Source organism: Pan troglodytes, chromosome 1 (genome assembly GCF_028858775.2).
Source record: "Pan troglodytes isolate AG18354 chromosome 1, NHGRI_mPanTro3-v2.0_pri, whole genome shotgun sequence".
NCBI lineage: Eukaryota > Metazoa > Chordata > Mammalia > Primates > Hominidae > Pan > Pan troglodytes.
In genome coordinates this window covers 198,577,926-198,604,764 of record NC_072398.2, presented here as the reverse complement: position 1 = coordinate 198,604,764, position 26,839 = coordinate 198,577,926, and the positions used below count along the sequence as shown (strand labels likewise).

Here is a 26,839-nt window from a genome sequence, read left to right as displayed (position 1 = left end):
ACAAAAAATTAGCTGGGGGTGGTGGCGAGCGCCTGTTAGTCCCAGCTACTCGGGAGGCTGAGGCAGAAGAATCGCTTGAACCCGGGAGGCAGAGCTTGCAGTGAGCCAAGATCCCGCCATTGCACTCCAGCCTGGGTGATAGAGCGAGACTCCGTCTCAAAAAAAAAAAAAAAAAAAAAAAATTCTAGCCATGTCACATCATTTGTTTACATACTGTCTATGGCTGCTTTCATGCTGCAAGAGCGGAGATGAGTGATTTCGACTGCATGGCCCAAAAAGCCTAAAATATTTATGGTCTGGTCCTATACAGAAAAAGCTTACCACCCTCTGCTCTAGATGATTCTGATGCCTGTCTGTACTATTTGATGATCATTGCTCTAAACATTCATATTTGGCTATGACTTCTTACAGGTAATATTAAAAAGATATATATAAAAGTTATTACTAAGAAGTAAACTACACAAATAGTTCCTTTCAATAAAGCATGTACAGTATGATTCCAGCTTTAAAATGTGCCCATAGATGCATGCACACATGCAGAAGAGATGAGCAAGATATCCAAATACACTAGCAAAGTTATCTCTAGGTGATGAGTTCATGAGGTGATTTTCCTTAATTTTTTTCCTAAAATGAACACATACTACTTTGTAATCTTTTTTTTTTTTTTTTTTTTTTTTTTAATTTGAGATGGAGTCTCACTCTCGCCCAGGCTGGAGTGCAGTGGCACAATCTCGGCTCACTGCAAGCTCTGCCTCCTGGGTTCACACCATTCTCCCGCCTCAGCCTCCCGAGTAGCTGGGACTACAGGCACCCGCCACCACGCCCGGCTAATTTTTTATATTTTTAGTAGAGATGGGGTTTCACCATGTTAGCCAGGATGGTCTCGATCTCCTGACCTCGTGATCTGCCCGCCTCGGCTTCCCAAAGTGCTGAGATTACAAGCGTGAGCCACCGCACCCAGCCTGTAGTCTTTTTTTTTCAGTACCTTTAAAAAGAGTGGGTCCCTGATCCTCCAACGGCATGACCAGTAAACATCTCCGTTTCTTCTTCTCCGACCTACTCCTCACCAGATGCCTCCGCACTGAGACCTACCCCTCAGCCCCGCTCCCACATTCCTTCTATGGTATCCTGCATCATCCTCTCTTCTAGCCAGAGCATGGTCTCTGGGGCCAGGCAGACCTGGGTTGAATACCTACTCCTTTACTGTGTAGTCTTGGGCAAATTATTGTTGGCTTCAGTCTATTTATAAAATATGGATAAAAGCAACCTCTGCAAAGAACCACTGGAGAAGCGTATTAAAATACAGACTCCTACCCTGCCCACCCCCAGTCCCAACTAAGACTCAGCAGGTTTAGCTGGTGGCTGGGAAGGCTGCATTATAAGCAGGTACCTGTGTGTTCTGTGTAGACCTGGCCCTGCCGATTGAGAAACAATGGTGTTAGAATTAGAGGTATGAATGTAAAGTGCCTATTACATATATACACATGGCTATGTAATGAATGGTGCTGCCTTTCTTCTAAGGGCCTTGTCTCAGAGTTATGTCATTCTGTACACGGTACCTCAGGAAGTCAGGGCAGCCAAGACCCAGTTCTTCTGACTCTGCACCTACATCCCTCTGTGCCTTCAGGACACTTAGGTGACATTCATCTGGCTGTCACCACAGGCTTCCTGTGGGTTAGCCAGACTCTTCGCTGCTTCCTCACTTCAGGGCTTTGGTTGTGGCCATGACAGCTTTCCCTAACCTCAGGTTGCCCTCTAGGGACTTGAAACCGTCTCTTCAGGCTTAAATGCTATGGCAGACCCTTTCAGGGGTAGAGAACAGAGTATCCACTAACATTTCTGGAATATTCCACATCTAGCTCTTGGGTGGGTATTAACAGTCCCAGTATACGGATGAGGAAATGAAGGCTTCAGGTGGCGCAGGGAGCTGTGAAGCTGGGCTCTCTCTGCCATCTGCCTCCTTCCACCATCCTACCCTGTCACACAAGGAGAGCACTAAGATCTCCATTACAATGTGCATGTGGCAGAGAGGTGGCCTATGCTACAATTTAAGACTTCAGAATGGAGTTCTACTGGTTTGGTTTTGAAAATGGAAGTTTTCAGGTGATTGCTAACTTTGTAGTGCTGTCACTCACAGCTCATTTTATCCTGTTTAATCGGCTCTCTGCTTCCCCAGTTAAGAAATAGAGGTAAAACTGCTCTTAGGTCACACAGTCATGAAGTGAGGTCTTAACCTCCAGGCTCCTTCCAGGCCACAGGCCTGCCCCAATCTCTCCTCCCCTCCTCTGCAGAAAGAAGTCCAGTCTCTCAGAACAGACGAATGCTGTGACAAAACATAGGTGGAAAGCAGCTCTGCTATGACAGGGATCACCCTGGGAACCAGTAAAACCCTTTGGCTAGGGTACCCCAAGAGACTCTGCTATACCCAGAGACCAAGCCTTATGTCACCCTAGGACGTGGGCCCAACAGGAAAAAGGAGTCACTTTGTCTCCAAGCCCCCATTCTTCCTTTTATTTCTTCTACTCTGTTCCCACTGTTCCAGCCTAGTCCAAGACTCTGGCTTCCTCCCACCTGACTACAGTTGTTTCTTGTGAGTCTTCTATAGCACATCCTCAGCCTCTCCTTTCACAGGCCCCGAGGGCAGCAGAGGCAGCATAGCAGAGTGGTTAAGAGCTTATGTTTACCTCTCCTGTAATTTCAATTCCATCCAGTCTCCAACCACTACTGATTTTTTCTGATCACCCTTTGTAGCCCAATTCCAAATGAAACCTATAATTTGTAACCCTCCAACTGTTTCACTATCCCTCATTCTCTCCCGTACTCAGCTCAGATTCCATGAGGCATCATTCTTATCACTTCTTGCATATACTTTCTTTTCTTTCCTTTTTATTTTTTTGAGACAGGGTCTCAGCTCTGTTACCCAGGCTGGAGGGCAGTGCAGCAATCTCAACTTACTGCAGCCTCAACCTCCCCACTCAGGTGATCCTCCCACCTCAGCCTCCCGAGTAGCTGGGACTACAGGCACGTGCCACCACATCTGGCTAATTTTTTGTATTTTCTGTAGAGATGGGGTTTCATCACAATGCCAGGGCTGGTCTTAAACTCCTGGGCTCAAGCGATCCACCTGCCTCAGCCTTCCTTAAGTACTGCAATTATAGGTGTGAGCCACTGTGCCCAGCAGACTTTCTTCTTTTCATCAACTGATTTTACCTGGCTAAACTTGAACCTAATTAGATCCAACTCCCCATCTGCTCTGTTCCTGCACCTGAGCAACTGAATGTGGCTGAACAAAAATACAACATGTTGATGGTCTCACTTAAAACCTACAATCACAACCTCAGTGGGCCCTGGGACCATCCACCCAGCAACCCTATTACACCTGTCAGGCCCACCACCTACTCCTCCCTCTTCTACAGGACTATTTCACACTGAAATATTTACTGGGTGGGTCACTGATCTCAGGTTCCTACCACCAGAAATATGAGAAAAAGTACACAGATCTCACAGGGCTTTTGTAAGGATTGAGTAATATGCATATTACTGTGCATATGCATCTGTACTTAGCACAGATCTAGACACACAGAAAGTGCTCAGAGAATGTTACCTCTATTATCATTTCCCCAAAGCAGGGGTCTACTTAATTCTGCTCTGACTGAGGATCTATCATGAAACAATTATCCCGTTTATGGAGGAGCAAACAAAGGCTTAGAGAAGATTAGTAATCTTTCTGAAGTCACATGACTTATGAACAAAGTTGGGATTTGAACCCAGAACTGTCTGAACTCCAGAACCCACAGCCTTAGCATCCATGCTCTGCTGCTTTATGGCCCCAAGGCCAACCTTCTGAATCCAGCTTAAGGTTTTAAATTCTGAAGTTCTATTTCTGAGTCAACCCACTCACCCTTCTTGTACCTCCTTCTCCTGGGAGAGAATACAGAAGAGTGGGTTTAGGTCACCGCCCCTTAAACATGCCCCATGCCCTTTGCTAGCTGGTCTTTGTAGGCCTCCTCAGCTTAGACTACCACTCCCCTGCACCTGCCCCAAACTCGCCAACTCTCCTATACGAGGCTTGTCTCCTCAGTGAAGCACCACAGATGTCCAGAGATTCCTTCTTTCTCTGAACTCCTCCAGTACCAGACTGGCCCACCCTGCTTTATGCTTCCTCACAAAGGCTGCGGCTTCTGCCCCTCTCCCACTCAGTGTCTCATAAAGAACAGGTAGGAGCTCAGGCCGGGCACGGTGGCTCATGCCTGTAATCACAGCTCTTTGGGAGGCCGAGGCAGGCAGATCACAAGGTCAGGAGATCGAGACCATTCTGGCTAACACAGTGAAACCCCATCTCTACTAAAAATACAAAAAATTAGCCGGGCGTGATAGCATGCGCCTGTAGTCCCAGCTACTCGGGAGGCTGAGGCAGAAGAATGGCGCGAACCTGGGAAGCGGAGGTTGCAGTGAGCCGAGATCGCGCCACTGCACTCCAGCCTAGGCGACAGTGAGACTCCGCCTCAAAAAAAAACAATAAAAACCAGGTAGGAGCCCAATGGATGACCTCATTGATCAGAGTCAGAAGGGAGACACTGGGTTGGAGACTGGAAACTCTATGGTTTCCATCAGGGAATAGGTTAGGGGTGGGGTGGGGTCCATTTCCCATCCACTGTGGCAAACCAGTCCCTTACTACACCAGCAGGCCAGGCCTTACCTGCTGGGCAAGCTTTGTGGCTGTGCTGGTGCTGAGTGTTAGCAAAGACAGGAGGATGTGTGTGTGAAGTGTACAGGTGGTGGGGGGACTGGAGGGGGGGTTCTTAGTGATAATCAGCCGTCCCTGAAGTGGTATTTTGGATGTGGCAAAAAGGCTGACTGACACCAAGGCTCTCCTTGTCCTTTAATTCCTGCAGTTACAGAGGTTGCTCTTTGACATAAACTCAGAGTCTCCAGTCTAAAATTCCATTATACAGATAAGAAACTGAAGCTCCATTACTCAAGCTGGGTCGCTGTAAATTCATGGGTGTTCATTATTTCTTCTTTAAACTGTAGGTATGAGTTTTGTTTATATATTTCATAATAACGAAGGCTTGGGGAAGCTAAATGACTTTCCTAAGGTTACACAGGAAGAAGACCCGTAACATCAATGTCACTGGGATTCCCAAGCCAGGGTAAGGTTAAATTGTCCAAAAAGATAGAAATTGGCACAGTGTGCTAGTTAAGGGCATGGGCTTGGAGTCAGACAGCCCTGGGTCTGAATCTGGGCCTCCTGGCCATGTGAACTTGGGCAAGTTACCTAATATTTTTGGGCCTCACTTTTTTTCATTTGTAAAATGAGGACAATAATACTGAGAAATTAGGTGCCATATAACACATTTAGCATGGGATCTGGCATCAAACTTGTTTTGTTGACTCTTAAGATGCCAACAATTGAAGATGCATTCTTATTTCAGAGATGATGTGCAACTTAGAATGAAATATGTTAGCAAATAGTCAATATATAGCAGCTGTCATCATTATCAGAAACGAAAAAAAATCTGCTCATAGTATCCTAACAAGGGACAAGGAGACAAATCTGCCTCAGGAGGTGGCCCTGACCCCACACAACCCTCTGGGCTTGGACCTCCAGACCTACCTTTCTTTCCATTGTTGGAGGGTGTAGACTTCCCACTGTCCGAGTTCAGCTCAAACACCCGTAAGTCTGTGGGCGCCTCCTCCCTCAGAGTCTCTACTCTGGCTGGAGGCCTGGGCTCTGGGCCGCCGGTGTGGCCAGCAGGCGTTAGGGGCTTGGAGTGAATAGGGGGTGGGGGTCCAGTCTCACCCACATCCACAGCCAAGCTCTGTTCCTCCAAAGATGCCTCTAGCAGCTTTTGGGACAGGTCCTTGGGTAGCACTCGTGCCTCAGGTGCAGTGGCCGGGTTGGCGATCTGTGTCACGAGGGAGACGCTCTCACTGCTCTCTGATGGAGTCACCTCTGCTGGGGGCTCAACTGAAGTCACCAGATACTCTTCACAGGGGCTCTGGGGGCCAGGTTCTCCTTCAGGGAATGTAGAAATTTTGGCCACAGGAACCTTTGCCTCTTTTGGAGATATGGGTGAAATGCCCATGAGCTCCTCTGTAGAGAGAGAAAGGGAGGGGCAAGAGGGAAATGTAACCTGGCCAGCCATAAGACAACCTTGGAGCTCTCAAGTTCCTGCCAAAGTGTACTCTGATCAAGACTCAAGCCGGGCATGGTGGCTCACACCTGTAATCCCAGCACTTTGGGAGGATGAGGCGGGTGGATCACCTGAGGTCAGGAGTTTTTGAGACCAGCCTGGCCAACACAGTGAAACCCCATCTCTACTAAAAATACAAAAAATATTAGCTGGGTGTGGTGGCACGTGCCTGTAATCCCAGCTACTTGGGAGGCTGAGGCAGGAGAATCGCTTGAACCCGGGAGGCGGTGGTTGCAGTGGGCGGAGATTGCGCCACTGCACTCCAGCCTGGATGACAGAGTGAGACTGCCTCAAAACGAAAAAAAAAAGACTCAATAGTGTCATTCAGCTCACCCCTTTGCCATCACAACGCTTCTGCAGACAGTCCCTGCTAGTCAAAGTCCTGTTTAGCCCTGGGGCCTAATGCCTGGTGGGCTTCCAGCAATGCAGTCCAAGGGGCTGTTATGGATTAGAAAGCCAAGGCTCAGAAGTGAGTCAGTTTTGGGTTCAGGTTGGGCTCTGCTACATCCTAGGTGTATGATTGGGCAAGCCACCTAACTTTTAACTTACTCTTAACTTACTTTTATCCTTAAGAGGGGTAATGGGGTTGTGGTAAGGACTCTGTGTAGAGCTCTTAGGGCAGCCTGGACATATGGTGTAAACAAGAAATGCGTTAATATCATATCATCCAGAAGGCTTCAACATGCTGTTCTAAGCTGAGCTACAGGTAGAAGATGCTCAGCTCCCTCCCTAACTCGGTGGTTCCCAAACCAGCCTGGGCATTAATATTACCAGGGAGCTTGTTTAAAATACATGTCTGGCCGCATCTTTACAGTCTTCTTTAGAAGGTGGGGAAAGGAATCTGGATTTTCAAGAAGCTCCCCAGTGACTAAGCGGCAGCTGGTTTATGGGCTGGCAGGGGAATCTACACCAACTGACACATGTGATTTCTGTAGCTAAATCGGAATTCCACTAGCCTTGTTCAATATCCCCTTGTTAGCTCCGCCTATCCTCACACATACAATGTGCTCCCTACTCTTCCCTGATGGGCACCAAGTCTCTCCAGGCTTCAGAGAGCATGGCCCAGCCCAGAGTGTCCCGCACAGATGTGTCACTTGCCCCTCACCTCTCAACGCCTCTTACCTTCCTCCTCCTCCCAGCCGGGCTCTTCAGAGATGCTCTGTTCCGCCCGCTGCTTCAGGGCGTCCCTCCGGGCCTGCTCCTGAATGTGGGGGAGCAGATGGCCACAGGCAGTCAGGGCACCCTCTTCCTAGACCCTGTTCCTGATCCCACAACTCTTGGCACCCTGTATCCCTTTCTTCTCTCAATAAATCCAGCCTGCTTCCCCCAGGGTTGAGTGGGGACCTCCCCATGCTAGACCAGCATACCTGCTCTAACTGATGGACTTTATAGAAATACCGATGCCAGAATTCTGAATGGGAAACAGCTGCTGGAACCTGGAGGGAGGGGAAAATGGAGGTGAGACTTTGGGAGTGTTTGTGTGGGGTCTGTGTCCCCAGCCTTATCAGTCTATTCCCAGCCAGTCTGGATTTCAGACCCAGTAAGTGGCTTAGCAGTGATAGTCAGAGCACTTCCACCCCCACCAAAGTTTCAGCCAGACCCACCTTCCTAGTCCGGGTTGGCCAAGGAGGGAGAAAAGAACTCCCATCAGGCTTTGCTGGCCCTTCCATTTCTCACCATTCTCTGATTGCCAGAAGCCTGGCAAACCAGCTTCTCCCATGTGGGGTCTTGGCTCAGGACACGGCTCGTCTGGCTCTATGGAGCCTCCCAGTGCTCTCCGGGCCAGATGACTCTGCAGTGACTCTGAACATGTCCCTCCCACCTCCCAACACCTCAAGCCTGGAGCTGGCTGAGGCCCTGCAGGCTGGGCCCTCACCATCTTGGTGTAGAGGGCCCGGATGGAGGGGCTGCCTACAAGGAGCTCTGAGATCTCCCCCTTCTTCTCCTCCAAGCAGAACTGGGAAAGCCAGGCGTCAAACAATTCTGGGGGCCCTGCAGAGGGACAGATGCTGACGGTCAGTTGCCTTGGTCTGGGAAAAGAACACTGGGCTTACAGAACATATCTAAGGCTGGACATGGAAAATGAAGAAAGCTTGTGTATTCAAAGCCACTTAGCCAAGGGTAGGGGGTCAGGCAGGGTGAAGGGGCGGGTGCTGCACCTGAGTGATCTCCAGAAGGGGCTGCAGTCTCCATTTTCTCATATCCCTGCTGGCTTTTTAGCCCATGGCACCTGGCTGCTGAATCTCCTCATCTCTGAAACAGCTGTTCTCAGGTCACATGACCCCAGCTGCCAAAGCCAACATCTATTTCTCTGTCTTCCCTCGTGTGACCATCTCTGACTTTGGTGGCCATTGCCTTTCTCCTGAAGCCCTCGTCTCTCCTGGTTTCTCACTCCTTTGTTATTTTCCTCCACTTCTCTGGTTGGTCCATCTGAGTCTCTGTGGGCTTCTCGTTTTCCTTTCCTTTCCATATCTCTCTGGCTTTTTATTTTTTTTCCCAAAATAACTGCCACTAAACCACAAGTTTCAACCTCATCCTCCCACTGATAATTCCTGTGTCTCTTTGCAGCCCAGGCTACTCTCTTGGCCCCACATCCAGAGGTCCAGGTACCCCCGATACTTCCACCTGCAAACACACCGTGTGCTCATTTTCCTTCCCATCTGGTTATCTGACAGGGTTATCCAACCTGGGGGCCATCCTATCTCCTCCCTTATCCAATCACTCTGGATCACACTTCCTCAGTGCCTCCTTTTTATTTTTGAGAGATAGAGGCTTGCTCTGTCACCAGGCTGGAGTGCAGTGGCACAACCGTGGCTCACTGCAACCTTGAACTTCTGGGCCCAAGTGATCCTCCTGCCTCAACCTTCTGAATAGCTGAGGCTACGGGCACGCCATCATGCCTGGCTAACTTGTGTCTTTTATATGTGCACTGTCCTCTTCATGCCAACTGACTCTTCCTAGGTTCTGGCCTTACCTCTGACACGGGATTCCTACCTAGCCTCCTAACTGGTCTTCCTGTCTTCTGTCTTTCTCTCTATTTCATTCTTCACAATGCTGCCCCAAGGGCTGCTTTACAAAATGCAAACTCTGATCACCCCAGGCCTCAAAACCTTTCATTGGCTCTCTATGGGAGGGCTTTTTAAGCTGGAGTCCAAGATGGGCTTCAAAGGGTCAAAGAATTCTCATATTGCACAAAAAGTTTGGTGGAGAGCGGGCTTGTCATTTTCAATAGATTTTTAAAGGCCTTTGTGACTAAAGAGAGGTCTAGAGCTACTACTGTGAGCCTTTTAGGCCAAAATTCCAACTGCCTGGTCTGGCACACAAAGCTCTTCACAATCTGGCTCCCACGAGCTGCTCTCACTGCCTTCACTTCCTCATACGCACCCTTTAACCCGGCGTTACTAAAAGGCGGGTGCTCCCTGCTCTCTCTGCCCACTCTCTTTGCCTGAATGCTCTTCCCGACTTCTCATAGTGAAACTAGCTGACTTCTAATTTAACCTTAAAACCCCAACTCCGTCCAGGCACGGTGGCTCATGCCTGTAATCCCTGCATTTTTGGGAGGCTGAGACGGGTGGATCACCTGAGGTCAGGAGTTTGAGACCAGCCTGACCAACATGGTGAAACCCTGTCTCTACTAAAAATACAAAAATTAGCCAGATGTAGTGGCGGGCGCCTGTAAGCCCAGCTACTCGGGAGGCTGAGGCAAGAGAATTGCTAGAACCCGGGAGGCGGAGGTTGCAGTGAGCCGAGATCGTGCCATTGCACTCCATCCTGGGAGACAGGGTGAGACTCCATCTCAAAAACAAACAAACAAACAAACAAACAAAACCCAACTCCAGCATCACTTGCTTGGTTCCCAGGCCAGGAAGGGTGCCATTCCTCTGACTCCTGCTGCCCCGCTGCTCTGCAGAAGCAGTCATGCTGCTCTCTAGTATTTCTACTTTATTGACTGTTTCTGCTTTCCCCCTCTTAACTGCCAGTTCCTGGAGGGTTGGACTAGGTGGAGGGTTTGGCTCATTTCTGATCTCCAGTTCCCATAATGGGGTTTGCTGCATGGCAGGGGCTTAGCTAACAGGAGCTGAAGAGAAGGCAAGGGGGGCAGCAGGGCTGGGAGGGAGGCTGAGCTGAGGATGAGGGATGAGAGGGGCCAAGTCCCTGCAGGGTGGGCAGGACAGCTCAAGTTCAGGAAAGAAAAGAGAACATCCACCCACCCCACAAAGTATAAGGTACACACTAGTCTCACTCTGGTCCCCCTACATAGAGGGTGCCCGGCCTCTGCTACCTGAGACAAACAGGGTCTACAACCCAGCCCCCTTAGTCTACTTGCCCTACAAGCCCATCCGCTCAATGCTACCCTCTCACCATCTGGTTCATTGCAGTAGGTTGCTGGGTCCGACTGCAGGCTATAGAGGCGAGCCTGTAAGAAACGGAGAAGAGGAAAACAGAAATTCTGAGATACTGGGCATAGAAAGCACCCTTTCTCTGCCAGGATACTCAGTCAACCACAATCCAGCTTCTCCCTTGTTGGCTGGGATACCCCCAGGGCATTTGTTAATTAGCACTGTGGCACAAGAGAGTGGGGCACTAGGCTAGGCATCCAAAACTGGGGTTCCCAGAAAAATGGCCTTTCACCCAGTATTCTACCCCAGGAACTAAGAAAATACAGCATAAGCAGGCTACAAAATTATTTTTATAAAATGCTTTGTAGTAAGTAAAATTTGAAAAATGTTAGTGCCAATATGTTAATAAAGTCAAAATTTAGGGACAAATTTTAAAATAACACAATTTCCCTCAAATTAAAACCATTCAAGAATTTATTAATTGTACAGCCAGTCTCTACCAAGTTACGTTCCCACTAGGATCACAGGGTGGCAAACTTAGCTGGCAAAGACAAAGTCCACCTTTCTTCCTCAGTATTGCAGGAAGCATGGGCTGTCTGTAAGCGGTCTGGTGATAATTCACTGTCGTTATAGCTCAAAATCTTATCAAACATTTTCACAGTTCCACTCACATGTTCACTAAGTGGTGGCGCTAATGCTAGTGCTAAAACACATACTTGAAAAATCAGTACTTTTGGAACAGAAGTTCAATGTGGGCCGGGTGCGGTGGCTCACGCCTGTAATCCCAGCACTCTGGGAGGCCGAGGTAGGTGGATCTCTGGAGGTCTGGAGTTCAAAACCAGCCTGGCCAACATGGTGAAACCCCATCTCTACTAAAAATACAAAAATTAGCCGGGCATGGTGATGCGCGCCTGTAATCCCAGCTACTCAGGATGCTGAGGCAGGAGAATCGCTTGAACCCAGGAGGTGGAGGTTGCAGTGAGCCGAGATTGCTCCACTGCACTCCAGTCTGGGCGACAGAGAGAGACTCCATCTCAAAAAAAAAAAAACAGAAGTCAATGTGATAAAATGCTACAAAGCCAGCCTAGGCAACATGGGGAAACCCTATTTCTACAAGCATAAAAATTAGCTGGGCGTGGTGATGTGTGCCTATAGTCCCAGCTGCTCAGGAGGCTGAGGTGGGAGGAGCACCTTAGGAGATCGAGGCTGCCGTGAGCTGTGATCGCACCACTGCACTCCAGCCTGGGGGACAGAGGGAGACCCTATTTCAAAAAAAAAACAAAAAACAAACAAACAAAAAAACTACGAAGAGGGCCCAACTGCCATGACATTATATTGTGAATTTAGAAGAAAACACTCCATGAAATAGAAAATACAACGTGGCCAGGCGCGGTGGCTTACGCCTGTAATCTCAGCACTTTAGGGGGCTGAGGTAGGAGAATCACTTGAGCCCAGGGGTTTGAGACCAGCCTAGGCAGAATAGGGAGACCTCATCGCTACAAAAAAAAAAAAAAAGGCCAGGTGTGGTGGTGCACGCCTGTGGTCCCCGCTACTAGGGATACTAGGGAGGTTGAGGTGGGAGGAACACTTGAGCCCAGGAAGTTGAAGCTGCAGTGAGCTGGGATCATGCCACCGCACTCCAGCCTGGGTGACAGAGTGAGACCCTGTCTCAAAAAAAAAAAAAAAAAAGAAGAAGAAGAAAAGAAAATGCAGCAAAAATACGCTACTGTGGCTGTTGCTTTAAGTGCTCTGAAGACACCTCTCTCCCCTTACCTATACGTGTATTACTAGAAATTAGTCTAAATAACCCAAATGTGGAGATTATGCCTCTAAAAATGCTCTCCACAGCGTTCCTTATCATGCTTGAAAGCTGAAAGGAATCCAAATATGCAACATGAAGGAAATAATGGAATAAATAATGCTATATTCACTTGTAAGAATTTAAAGACATTAAAAATTATGGCTGGCTGGGCACAGTGGCTCACTCCTGTAATCCTAGCACTTTGGGAGACCAAGCTGGGAGTCACTTGAGCCTAGGCATTTGAGACCAGCCTGGGCAACACAGTGAGACTCCGTTTCTACCAGAATAATTTTTTTAAATTAGTTGAGTGTGATGGTTCATGCCGGTGGTCCCAGCTACTCAGGAGACTGAGGTGGAAGGACCCTTGAGCCTGGAAAGTCGGGGCTGCAATGAGCCGTGATTGTGCCAATGAGCCCCAGAGAGAGCTTGGGTGACAGAGTGAGACCCTGTCTCATTTAAAAAAAAAAAAAAAAAAAAAAGATGATTAGGAAAGATGCTATGTTTGTTGATTTTTTAAAAGTAGGTTACAAAACTGCATGTATAAAATGTCTTTTTTGTTCAGAAGAAAAAACCAAACTATCTTTACCTATGTTTATAAACAAAAACAAATGTAAGGTTATATACCAATAAGAAATCAGGGGTTCTCTTTGGGTGATGCAATTGTGAGTTTAAAAATAATTATCCTGTCCTTGCTTACTGGTATTTTCTGATTTACTATTAATAATATACCCATATTTATTTTTTGGCCTGAACATGGGCTGCTTTTGTGAGTACAGGATGGAAGTTAAAGCCCAGGTTACAGATGTTAGGCATCTGCAGGGGAGACTGTCAGTGAATACCTTGGTGCCATCATAGGGCTCAGCTGTGCCAGACGGTGTGCCCATCAGGGTGATGACATCGCAGTCGATGGTTTTGTCTGGCGAAGGGGCAAAGGTGTCTGAGATCACCCCTAGGAAGTCAGATAACCCTTTCTTCATCTTCTCTGTTGCTCCTGAGGAGCCTTCCGTCTGTATAGAGAATGGGCAGAGGAAGCAAGCGCCCCGGGAACAGGCTGCAATCTGGGGTATGGGGGTAAAACATTGGGGCAAAGGTGTACCGTGTGTTGGGGGACCAGGGAAGCGCTCACGACCCTTCACCCGTCTCTGGGGCTGCAGGAGAGGGAGGAGGCAAGGGTCCTCCATCCCCCAAGTGGGGCTGCAGAACACGGCCATGGTAGGCCTGTGTAGATCAGAGATCTTTGATTGGCTGTTTCATCAAAATTTCAAGGTCAGTCAGGCTGGTCAAAACTTGGCCAGAGAAGGTCTATGCCATAGACATATCAACAGGGAAGAGGGCCTATGGGTAGAGTGGTGGAAAGGGTACTAGCTTCGGAGTTAGACAAAGCTAGTTTGAATCCTTGCTCTACCACTTGTTGGTCATGAGACCGAAACCCTTTCTGAACCTCAGTTTCCTTATTATAAAATGGGGTTAAGTATACATCCTTCATAGGGTTACCATGAAGATTAAAAGATAGGGTATGGACAATGCCTGGCACACAGCATACGCTTAATAAACTGCAGCATTGTAATACTGCAATTTCATCATCATCATTGCTCAGTAAGTAGAATACTTTGTACAAAAGGTTGGAAACATATGGGCAGGATTAGAACAGATAGCCTTGCCTTGCCTGGGACCAACTGAGGGTCACTATACAGACCACACTGGTCAGAATGCCTTCCAGCAGACAGGGATAGGGTGCTGAGAAAAGGGTCTAAAAACCTCATGGAAAATTTTATTTACTCTAGATTAAGCTGCTGAAGCATTTTAAACCTAGAACCTATCATAGTGCCTGGCACATATTGTTACAGGTAACAATATTTGTTGAATGAAAAAAAAAAGAATAAATGAATGAAATAAACAAGTGATATCTCTGCTATTGACTAGACTTATAGCAGTTTAGCAGGGTTACAACTTGTCATTCATGCTCATCAGTAGCTGTGGTTAGCAAGTGGACGGTATTTTACAAGAGGATTCAGCAAAATAAGCTTGACTAAAAAAATTCCAAAACTCATTTTTTGTAACATGAGTAATTAATTACAAGATAATTGATTCAGCTGGTGATCAAATTAAGAAGCTGCAATCTGTTCCAATGCTAAAGGAAAAATTGTAATATAAAAAACAGTATGCTTTACCTCACTGGAAACTTCAGAACTTTGCGGGGATATCTTTGACCACAATTTTTCCTTCTCACACTGAGTTTAGAATCTAACTTCCATCTTATAAGAGGTTTCCACTGTACATTTCTGATTAATAAAAACAGTATTGGGGGAGGGGGACAAGGATTGAAAAACTACCTATGGGGTACTAGTCGGTGATGGGTTCATTAAAAGCCCAAACCTCAGCATATACACAATATACCCATGTAACAAACCTGTGCATGTATCCCCTGAATCTAAAATTAGAAAACAACAAACAAGCCAGGCACGGTGGCTCATGCCTGTAATCCCAGCACTTCGGGAGGCCGAAGCAGGTGGATCCCTTAAGCTCAGGAGTTTGAGACCAGCCTGGGCAACAGAGTGAAACCCTATCTCTACAAAAAATACAAAAATTAGCTGGGTGTGGTGGCATGCACCTGTGGTCCCAGCTATTTGGGAGGCTGAGGTGGGGGAATCACTTGAGCCCAGGAGGCAAAGGTTGCAATGAGCTGAGATCATGCCACTGCACTCCAGCCTGGGTGACAGAGAGAGACCCCGTCTCAAAACAATAACCACCACCACCAAAGAACAGGACCAGTAAGAAAATAAGTTGGTACAACATTTCTGGAGGGCAGTTTTGAGTAGATAGTAAAAGGCTTAACCTAACCACTCTGTGATACCTTCCACAATTTTATTATAAAGCAAATATTATGGCACTGGGTAAAGGTTTAGTAGAATGTTTACTGTAGCTCAGTGTACAATACTGGAAAAAACTGAAATAGGAAAGCAGCAACTGGTTAAATCCACATAGTGGAATACCATGCCACTTACTACACTCTAGAACAAGGTTTGCAGTTTAAGTAAAAAAATAAGGACTGGGCGCGGTGGCTCACGCCTGTAATCCCAGCACTTTGGGAGATTGAGGTGGGCAGATCACAAGGTCAGGAGATCGAGACCATCCTGGCTAACACGGTGAAACCCCGTCTCTACTAAAAAATACAAAAAACTAGCCAGGTGTGGTGGCGGGCGCCTGTAGTCCCAGCTACTTGGGAGGCTGAGGCAGGAGAATAGCATGAACCCGGGAGGCGGAGCTTGCAGTGAGCCAAGATGGCGCCACTGCACTCCAGCCTGGGCGACAAATGGAGACTCCAACTCAAAAAAAAAAAAAAAAAAAATAGGTTACAAAACATGGTGTTCAATTGACCCCAGTTTTGAAAAAGAAGTGTACATAAGCGATACACCCCCAAAATATTAACAGTAGCTATCTTTGGAAGATGGAATTATGGATGTCTCTAGGTCTCTCTCTCTCTCTTCCTTTTCTCATTCTTTCTCTTTTCTTTCACTTGTCTGTGTTTTCTGAATTGTCAACATGAATGACTTTGCTAATGGAAAACATTTGCTAAAACAATACAGAAGTGGGAAAACTAATTATTACTTAAAATATGCAGCTTGTTTGGTTGCCAGACACAATTCTTTCAAAATGGGAGGAAAAGTAATCCACATATTTTTCCCCATATGGAAAAATAATCACTTAATGGTAGAAAGGTTGGGAGCCCAGGACAGGACAGGTTGCGAGGGGCAGTTACTTGGGAGGGTTTGGGTGGTACTCACAGCCAGCTTCTCCTTGACCACGCTGGCCGTGGCTGCGATGGTACAAGCCGTGTCATGCTGCACCACCTGGGTAAACTCCGTCAGGTCCCGCTTCATAAACTCCAAGGCTTCAGAGGACTGTGGGAAGACAGAGAGGGATGCCAGGGCCAGCTGGCCCCACCACCCCTTGTTGCTGTTCCCTGTGTTTCTTCAGTACCAGACAGACAAATGGAAATCTCCAGTGGCAGGGGAGCTTGGGCTCAGAAACAATGCTCATTTGTCCCAATTCCATGATCTGGGATTACCTGACACAGCAGAGAGTGCAGGGGAATTTCCTGCTACTCTGAGCATGAGGACTGAGTCTCAGCCTAGGCACTCGCAAGCTATGTGGCCATGAGTAAGTCTCATCTAGTTCTCAGTTTTCTCCTGTAAAATGAGGTGATCTAGATCAGAGATTCTCAAGAGCAAACAGGAAAAGAGGGGGTATAGTCTGAAAACAATACTGACTTTGATGAATTGCTTTGATATGCTTTAAATCACGATATTCATACCAAGTTTCAAATAACATGAAAAAAAGGTATGTGATTTTTTTTTTTTTCTTGAGACAGAGTCTCGCTCTTGTTGCCCAGGCTGGAGTGCAATGGCACGATCTCGGCTCACCGCAACCTCCGCCTCCCGGGTTCAAGCGATTTTCGTGCCTCAGCCTCCCGAGTAGCTGGGATTACAGGCATGCACCACCACGCCCAGCTAATTTTGTATTTTTAGTAGAGATGGGGTTTCTCCATGTTGGTCAGGCTGGTCTCGAACTCCCAACCTCAGGTGATCCGCCCACCTTGGCCTCCCAAAGTGTTGGGATTATAGGCGTGAGCCACCCAGCCTAAGGCATGTGATTTTTTTATCAAAGGAAAGTGTTTCTATTTTTACTTTTTTTGTTACAGAGAAATTGAGTTGAAATATGAGGCAGTATGTGAAGTTATTTGCCTTTGGGTTTAAGAATTAGTAATTACTAATTGTATTAGTAACAGCAATAGCTTGGAAAGCTATTTTATGAGTAATTCTTAACAATTTAATATCAGTAAAAAGGCACGTGATTTTTACATTCAACAAAGGAGGAAGCGGTCAAGAGAAAGACTAGATCAGATTCTCCTGGAGGCCTTCTTGGTTCTACCATCCCGAGGTTCTATTCATATACAAAGCTCCTTCGGGCAGAATGCATATTTGCTCCTGCTAAACCAATCTGTTTCTTAGCCTGCACCCAGACCTCACTTGAGAAAGCAGACCCTCAGCTCACTTCTAGGTCTTGCCCTGTCTTGCTTCAGACTCACCAACTCTAGGATGCTTCCTGGAGTATCTCAGTGGCCACTCCCCCTGCAAGCCCTTTCATCTTACACGGGGATAATCACCTGCATTTTTTAAAGCATGTTTTTGAGCGCTCCTGTGGTTTGTTCTTCTGGGAAGGGCCTGCCCACTTTTCATTAGCTTGGGAAGTTTCTGAATGGCACAGTCTATCAGCTACAGGCTTCTCTAGGGGTGGTAATCATGCCTCCACATCAACTGAGGACTCCTTAATTGGGGGTGGAGGAGGTCATTTACTTATTTACTTTTATTAAAATTTTAAAAAATATTTCACAGCACCATGAAATTGTGCCCCGGGTCATTTACCGATTCACTCTTTCTATCCACACTGCCACCACCTTAGTCCAGGCCAACTTATTCTTTCACCTGGATTCCTCCCAGGTTGTCTCAGCCACCTTTACTTCATTCTCCTTATGACACCCAGTGGGTGCTTTGTCTGTCAGGGCAGACCGTGCTGCTTTACACTCTTTAAGTTTACACACTATCCTAAAAGCAAATTGAAAATCCACCTTTACTTACAAAGCCTATATAACTTGGCCTCTGGCAGACTGGTATCCCCTACCACTGTGCCGTTCACTGAGCTCCAGCTGACCTTCCTCAAGTTTCTAAAATGCCTAGCATCTGTCCTGCCTCAGGGTATCTGAACACATTGTTTCCTCTCCCTGATACAGAGTTCTAACTCTTCAAAAAAACCAAGTCTGTAAACACAATGAAGGAACCCTCTTATCTGGAAAACTCCTGTTCATCCTCAACGTCTATGCTTCATTTCCCTAGAGGGGCTTCCTGCAGCCTCTTCAGGCTCAGCTGGCTCTCCCTGCTTTATCTCTTCTTCTTTTTTTTTGAGATGGAGTTTCGCTCTGTTACCCAGGCTGGAGTGCAGTGGCGCGATCTCTGCTCGCTGCAACCTCTGCCTCCCGGGTTCATGCCATTCTCCTGCCTCAGCCTCCTGAGTAGCGGGGACTACAGGTGCCCGCCACCACGCCCAGCTAATTTTTTGTATTTTTAGTAGAGACGGGGTTTCACTGTGTTAGCCAGGATGGTCTCGATCTCCTGACCTCATGATTCGCCCACTTCGGCCTCCCAATTTATCTCTTTTTTAACACTGAACATAGTTTAGACTTCAGATGACCTGTTCAATGTCTGTCTTCCTGGATAAACTGTGAGTTGTGTGAACACAGGTCCTATGTGTTTTGTTCCCTGATGGTTCCCCAGTATCTGACACAGAGCATACAGTAGGTACTCAAAAAATGTTTGCTTGTTAAATTTACATGGACCATTGAAATTTCAATTATGAAACCACTTGTGTGACTAAACAGTTGTCTTCCCGCTAGACTGTGAGCTCTGAGCAGACAAACATGAACATATGTTGCCCTCAAGCAGGTCACAGTCTACTGGGGAAAATGGTCCCATGATAGTGCTGATGTGCAAGGGCAGAGCAGTAGCTGCTGTACTATGGGGAGGTTGGGAAGATGTGGTGACCAGAAGCCTAGAATGGGCCCTTAAAGAATGAACAGGAGTTGGTTAAGAAGTATTGATGTGGGCCAGGTGCGGTGGCTGATGCCTGTAATCCCAGCACTTTGGGAAGCCGAGGCAGGAGGATTGCTTGAGCCCAGGAATTTGAGACCAGTTTGGACACTATGGCAAAACCGTCTCCACACACACACACACACACACACACACACACACACACACACAAATACAAAAAATTAGCCAGAAGTGGTGGCACACGCCTATAGTCCCAGCTACCCAGGAGGCTGAGGTGGGAGAATCACCTGAGCCCGGGTGGTTGAGGCTGCAGTGGGCTGTGATCATGCCACTGCACTCCAGTCTGGGTAACAGAGTGAGACCCTGTCTCATTAAAAAAAAAAAAAAAAAGAACAGGAGTCAGCTAAGAAGTGTTGACATGGGTTTAGTGATGTCTACAAGCATTACAGTCCTGATGGACATAAAATGTGAAGCAAGAGTGGTGAGGGATAAAGCTGGAGAGGTTGCCAAGGGCAACCAGGGAGAGCCTGGTCAGCCCTATGGATGATGGGGAGCCACCAAAGGTTTGAAGTGGGTGGGACATGAGATTTGCCTTTTCACTAAATTACTCCAGTGACTGGAATGGAGGAAAGGTCCAGAGGCGAGAAGATTAGAAGAGGAAGAAGGAAGACCAGTCAGGAGGCTGCTGCAATAATCCAGGAAAGAAAATAGAAAAATGTGAGTAAGGACAATGTTAGTAAAGATGGAGAGGATGAGACTGGTTCAAGATATAGGAGATGGAAGAAGGTGGATTTGGTGACTGAACAGGTATGTTGACTGAGGGCTAGAAAAGAATCATGGAAGCACCACAGGCTGCTAAAATAGGTGACTGGGTAGATGCAGTACTGCCAGCTAAGTGACAAAATCCTGGAGGAGGAGCAGTCCTAGAGACAAGGTGGTAACAATGACTTTGGGCACGCAGAACTTGAGATGACTGTGGGCTGTCTAGGATAGCTGTCCAGCAATAGCTATCCTCAAACGCTAAAGCTGGCCGGGCATGGTGGCTCATGCCTGTAGTCCCAGCACTTTGGGAGACCAAGGTGGGCAGATTGCTTGAGCCCAGGGGTTTGAGACCAGCCTGGGCAACATGGCGAGATCTCATCTCTACAAAAAATACAAAAATTAGTTGGGCGTGATGGTACACGCCTATAAGTCCCAGCTACTTGGGGGCCTGAGGTGGGAGGATTGCTTGAATCCAGGAAGTGGAGGTTGCAGAGAACCATGTTTGCATCACTGCACTTCAGCTTGGGTGACAAAGCGAGAGCCCATCTCAAAACAAAGCAAAACACAACACTAAAGTTCAGGCAAAAGGTCTAAGAGTCGCCCTAACAGGAAAGTGGAGAAGGTGACCCAGGAAGAGTTTGGAAAGTGGACAGAGCAATGGGCTGAGGACAAGTGTCCTCAGACACTACCTGTAGGGGGCAAGCAGAGGAAGAGGAACTCATGAGACAGTTACAAAAGCAACGTCTGGAGAAGTATGTGGAGACTTAAGAATCATGTCACAAAAGCCAAGAGAGTAGCGTTTCAAGAGAGGGAGTGATCACTAGTGTCAAATGCAGCAGAATGGTCCAGGAAGATAAGGGCTGAAAACCACCCACTGGATTTGGCAAGCGGTAGGTAAAGCTGACTGTGAGTAAAGATAAGTTTATAGGTGGTGGCTTTGAGGGTGGGGAGAGAGTTAAAGATCCTGTTTGTTCACCTGAAGTTTCAAAAAGTAGATGAGGTTGTCTCCTGGAAGTGAAAGGGATAAAGTGGCTGAATAGGGGACCCGAGGGAAGAGTTAGGTTTTGGGAAAGTTTCTGAAGTTAAGGGGAGGAGAAGCAAATTGGAGACTGAAGAGTATGTGGGCCCAGATGAGGTTGGGGAATCTGTGATGGAACCAAAAAGCATTTGGTGCCTTTCTCTTTTTAATTTCTTCTTTCTGGTAAGTATGTAGAGCAATGATATGCCTTTCTCTATCAACGTGTATGCACACGTATTTGTGTCAGTCATATTGCCCTTGACAACACACAGGAAGACAGGACAGGAGGAGGTAAGGAGCAGAGGAAAGCAGATGATAGCACCATCTCATAGCTGTGGTCTTCAGGACAATGTGTTCTAAGGAGTGCTGAGAAGTGAGTGGTCCAGATGGAGCCAGAATGAGACATAAAGATAGGAAAGCACCAAAAGACCAAGAAAAAAAATGGAAGGAAAAACGAACTGGGGGTGGTATCTAAGAGGTTTTCCCATCAGCCTCAGCACTTAATAACAGCTAATGCTTATATAGCACTTATGTATGCTAGGTACTGTTCTTAGTGTTTTACATATATTAACATTTAACCATCACCACAATCTCATCAAGTAGGTATTCTTAGTATTCCCATTTTATAGATGAGGAACTGAGGCCTAGAGAGGTTAAAAACTTGCCCAAGAGGCCAGGCGTGGTGGCTCACGCCTGTAATCCTAGCACTTTGAGAGGCCGAGGCAGGCGGATCACCTGAGGTCAGGAGTTTGAGACCAGCCTGGCCAACATGGTGAAACCCTGTCTCTATTGAAAATACAAAAATTAGCTGGGCGTGGTGGCACATGCCTGTAATCCCAGCTACTCAGGAGGCCGAGGCAGGAGAATCACTTGAACTCAGGAGGCGGAAGTTGCAGAGCCGAGACTGAGCCACTGCACTCCAGCCTGGTAACAGAGCCAGACTTGGTCTCAAAAACAAACAAACAAAAAACAAAAAACACTTGCCTAAGTACATATAAGAGTAAGAAAGTAAAAAAAGGGAAATTACGTCTTTTCTTTCCAAAAAGGCATAAACAACTCCCACCTCCACCCCCACCCCAGCTTTTAACTGGGAATTCCAAGAATGAAGACGGAAGGTTGGCCAACTATCTATTTTTCATAAGTTATGATAAGACCAACCTTGAGACAAACACAGGAGGCCCTCATGCAACATCTGCTGAATGAATGTCAGACTTTCCTGCCAGGAAATTACCCAACAGGAAACATGCTACTTTCGGGTCTCTTCTATCAAATGTTAGGGTGCAAGCCTCTCAGTCCTCATCAACAACATAAACAGCTCAGGGCATTCTCAGATTTGCTGGGCTATTGCTGAGAGGCTGTCCAGGAGTACCCAGGATAAGGGAGGAATAAAAACGCTCCCAGATGTCTGGGTGTGGTGGCTCACGCCTATAATCCCAGCACTTTGGGAAGCTGAGGCAGGTGGCTCACCTGAGGTGAGGAGTTTGAGACCAGTCTGGCCAACATGGTGAAACCCTGTCTCTACTAAAAATACAAAAATTAGCCAGGAGTAGTGGCACATGCCTGTAATCCCAGCTACTTGGGAGGCTGCGGCACAAGAATCACTTCAATCTGGGAGGCAGAGGTTGCAGTGAGCTGAGACCGCACCTGTGCACTCCAGCCTAGGTGACAGAGTGAGACTCTGTCTCAAAACAAAACAAAAATACTCCCAGAGTAGAGGACTTATTTAGGTGAGGTCAGAAGCTTCCTGGAGTCGGCCCTGAAGCAGGACTCATCCCAATTGCTTGAGGTAAATAGTAATCAACTTTTCCCACAATTCAGTTGGGCTGATTTTGACAAATAAGCATGAAATGAAACAGGAATACACATTGGCAAATTACCCACTGGCACAGCCAAATATCACTCATCCCACAGAGATTGTTCAGCAAGAAGGCCTTCCACTCTCTGGTGATTAATCTCTCTCTCTCTACTGCCCGTTGCATAGCCCCTACTTAGAACTCATCAGGCACCAGTGTGTATGGCTCATGCTCATCTCTGGCTTGGGTTCTTGCTTTTCATCCTGTCTAGGCAGGGTTGGCCTTGATGAGGTTCCTTCTCCACAGGGGCCTTCCCTGGTGAGTTACTGACTAACCAGAATAGACAAGGTGCCCCTGTACTTTCCTTTCACAGAACTTACCACAACGGTAACTAAACAACTATTTGTTTGGCTACTCGGTTAATGGCTGTCTCCCCACTAGACTGTGAGCTTTGTAAGGCCCAGGATTACATCTGTTTGGCTGAAGTCTGTATCCTCAAGACCTATCAGAGTGCTGGTTGTCGCATATACTCTAATATTTGAATGACTATACGAGTAAGTTTTTTTATTGCTAGAATCTTTTCCTTCAAGACCTGTATCAAATGCTCTTTCACGAAGAAACTGAATTTCCTGAGCTGGAATAAATTGCTCCTTCCTATGGATTCCTACAAAACGTTCGTTAACTCCAGCCTTTAAAACCACCTTTATTTCACTGTGGCTAGTATCACACTGGTTTGCGTCGAGGTCTGTCTTCCCGTGGACCGGTAGAGGCTAAAAGAAAGGCCCAGGTCAGCCTCATCCTTGAGACTTAGCGCCCGCAAAAGTTGGGCGGGGCTGGTTGGACCAGGTTGCATTGAGGCGGCGCAGGGCCCTGCTGAGGGAAGAAGGGCACGGGCCCGGCTTACCTTCTCTTTGACTGCTTGGTAGCTCTGCTGCAGCCAGCTCCGCCACCATCCCACGTCCTCCCTGTGGAAGACAGACACATCTGGCAGCACCGCGGTGCGATTCCTGCCCGCCCAAGGATCCGGTTTGTTCCCCCCTCAGATGTACCCTGCGGGCCGAGGCTTCGCAGACCGCTTGCCCACCCCCTCACAATGCGACTCCACTCTGCCCTTTCAGATCAGTCCACGCCCCCGCTGATCTCATGTTCCCCACCGGGACTCTCGCCCAGCACCCCAACCCTGGGAGAATTCAGGCCCCAACGCCTAGGAGCAAAACGACAAGCTCACCCTTCCGCCATCTTGCCTGCATGACATCACCACTATTTACTGACCTTTGACTTCCGACACGGCACCGCCCCCTCAAGGACCGCCCCCGAGGCGCTCGGCCCAATCCTCGCGCCGGCACCGCCCTCAGCCCAATCCCCTCCCTGCGCCATCATTAGGCCCCGCCTCCCTGAACTCTATCCAGTCTCTGTCCCGAGTTCGCCCTCAAACTCCGCCCCTGAACTCTCAGTTCAATCTTCATTCAGTCCTGCCCTCAGGCTCCACCTTCACCAAGCTTGACTCTTTGTCACTGTCCGCAAACGTCGGGTACGGTGGCCTCTATGGACGATGATCAGCCGACAAGCTGGACTGCGGAGAGCTGGGAGCAGAGGGGAGGAGGAGAGATAGCTCCAACGTCAGGATCCCAGAGCGCAGGGTTAGGACCGCCCCCCTTTGTGAAACCAGCTGCGTAGAGGCTGCTTTGTGTCTCTTTGGGCTAATTCAATAAGCCCATATTGCGGGGCTGTGGCCCAGAGTTTGGAGGAATGTGAAGAATTCAGAGGCGACTTAGATGCAGCCTTTGGAGGGCTTACGGGTTAATGGGAGACACACACATTCAGTAATCTCAACTTTCGGTGGCCCAGCTCAGAACAACGCCAGGTGGAGGTGGTCTGGAGAAATCCGGAGACCGCCTGGATTGAGTTCTACTGCGATTGGAAGGGAGATTCCACAGCCCACATACTTTGGACTTTAATTAAGGTCAGCCCCTCCACGTGTGCGGTAGATCCCATCGCCTCTTGTTTGCTTAAGGACATAGATCTAGTAATCCCCCCTTCATCTCTTTTCCCTCTGATGACTGCATTATCCTTGTCATCATCCGTACTGCTGTTTCTCCCATCTCAAAGGCAAACAAAAACCAGCCCTCTCTATATCCCTCACCGTTTCCCTACTCCCCTTTACAGCAAAAGCGTTGCCTACTCACAGTCTGCAACTCCCCTCTCCTCCCATTCTCTCTTGAACTCACTGCAGTTAGGTTTTTGCCTCTCAGACAATCCTTTGAAATAACTTTATTTATTTATTTATTTATTTTATTTATTTTATATTTATTTGTAGCTCTGCTGCAGCCAGCTCCGCCACCATCCCACGTCCTCCCTGTGGAAGACGGACACATCTATTTTATTTATTTATTTATTTTTGGTCCTCCCTGTGGAAGACGGAAACATCTATTTTATTTATTTATTTATTTTGAGTCAGAGTCTTGCTCTGTCGCCCGGGCTGGAGTGTAGTGGTGCAATCTCGGCTCGCTGCAACCTCTGCCTCCCGGGTTCAAGCGATTCTCCTGCCTCAGCCTCCCGAGTATCTGGGATTACAGTTGTGCACCACCACGCCCGACTAATTTTTGTATGTTTAGTAGAGATGGGGTTTCACTATGTTGGCCAGGCTTGTCTCGAACTCCTGACTTCAGGTGATCTGCCCGCCTTGGCCTCCCAAAGTGCTGGGATTACAGGCATGAACCACTGCACCCAGCCTGACATAACTTTCTTAAGGTCGCCAAGAGGAATGGCCACTTTTCAGTTCTTGTTTTACATCCGCATCTTATTTGACACAGTTGACCACTTTCTTCATTTGGCTTCCAGGACATCATGCCCTCTTGACTTTCTTCCCCGTTCATTGGCATCTCAGTATTCTTTGCTGTCTTCTCACTGCCTTCTTGTTGCTGGAATGGGATATTCCCTGGGAGAAGGCTCAGCCCTTGGTGTCCTCCTCCTTTTTGATGTTTATAGTCATTCCCCAGATATTCTCATAAAGTCTCATGATTTTATTTATTATTATTTTTTAAGATGGAGTCTCACTCTATTGCCCAGGCTGGAGTGCAGTGGCATGATCTTGGCTCACTGCAACCTCTGCCTCCTGGGTTCAAATGACTCTCCTGCCTCAGCCTCCAGAATAGCTGGGATTACAGGTGCCCACCACCACACCCAGCTAATTTTGTATTTTTAGTAGAGATGGGGTTTCACCATGTTGGCCAGGCTGGTCTTGAACTCCTGGCCTCAGGTGATCCACCCACCTCGGCCTCTGAAAGTGCTGGGAGTACAGGCGTGAGCCACTGCTCCTGGCCCATTTTATTTTATTTTTAAGACAGGATCTTATTCTGTCGCCATATTAGTCCATTTTCACACTGCTAATAAAGACATACCTGAGACTGGGCAATTTACAAAAGAAAGAGTTTTACTGGACTCACGGTTCCACATGGCCAGGGAGACCTCACAATGATGGAGGAAGGTGAAAGGCACATCTCACGTGGTGGCAGACAAGAGAGCTTGTGCAGGGAAACTCCCGATTTTAAAACCATCAGATCTCATGAGAACCATTCACTATTATGAGAAAAGCACGGGAAAAACCCGCCCCCACCATGATTCAGTCATCTCTCACCAGGTCCCTTCTACAACACATGGGAATTATGGAGCTACAAGATGAGATTTGGGTGGGAACACAGAGCCAAACTGTATCAGTTGCCCAGGCTGGAGTGCAGTGGCACGATCATGGCTCACTGCAGCCTTGACTTCCTGAACTCAAGCAATCCTCCTGCCTCAGTCTCCTGAGTAGCTGGGACTACAGGCATGCACCATGAAGCCCAGCTATTATTATTTTTTTAAATAGAGATGAGGTCTCCCTGTGTTGCCTTACTTTTAATTTTTCTTTAGCAATGCTTCACTATGTTGCCCAGGCTGGTCTCAAACTCCTGACCTCTAGTGATCCACCCACCTTGGCTTCCCAAAGTGCTGAGATTACAGGTGTGAGCCATCTTACAAATCTCATACTTTTAAATGCCATGTATATGCTGATGGCTCTCAAATTTCCTCTCCAACCCATACATTTTCTCTGAACATCAGGTTCATTTTGTCTATTTGCATGTGTAATAGGTGTATTATTTTTAACATGTCCCAAAACAAACTCTTGATTTATCCACCTCATCTTCCTGCAAACTTTCCCACATTTGTAAATGGAACCTCATTATTCCAGTTGCTCAAGCCAAAAACCTAGGAGTCATCCTTGCTTTCTCACTTTCTTTCATACTCCCAAACTAATCCCATCAGCAAATCCAGTTGGCTCTGCCT

General features: G+C 47.5%; 1 protein-coding gene across 10 annotated transcripts in view; it reads right to left on the bottom strand.

Moving 5' to 3' along the window:
- BSDC1 (BSD domain containing 1) overlaps window positions 1–24,159 on the bottom strand; it is a 29,686-nt gene extending 5,527 nt beyond the window's left edge. For 2 of the 10 annotated variants that reach the window (XR_010158077.1, XM_024346919.3), the window contains exons 1-9: window positions 23,745–23,792; window positions 23,421–23,481; window positions 16,124–16,240; window positions 13,178–13,396; window positions 10,560–10,614; window positions 8,074–8,189; window positions 7,565–7,633; window positions 7,320–7,398; window positions 5,618–6,097 (exon numbers count right to left, since the gene is read on the bottom strand). Coding sequence is in view for 8 of the 10 variants with exons in the window: in XM_024346919.3 (XP_024202687.1) it covers window positions 5,618–6,097; window positions 7,320–7,398; window positions 7,565–7,633; window positions 8,074–8,189; window positions 10,560–10,614; window positions 13,178–13,396; window positions 16,124–16,240; window positions 23,421–23,481; window positions 23,745–23,755 (1,207 nt within the window). In the remaining 2 variants the exon portion in view is untranslated. 10 annotated transcript variants of the gene reach the window in all.
- Window positions 24,160–26,839: the final 2,680 nt, after the last annotated feature.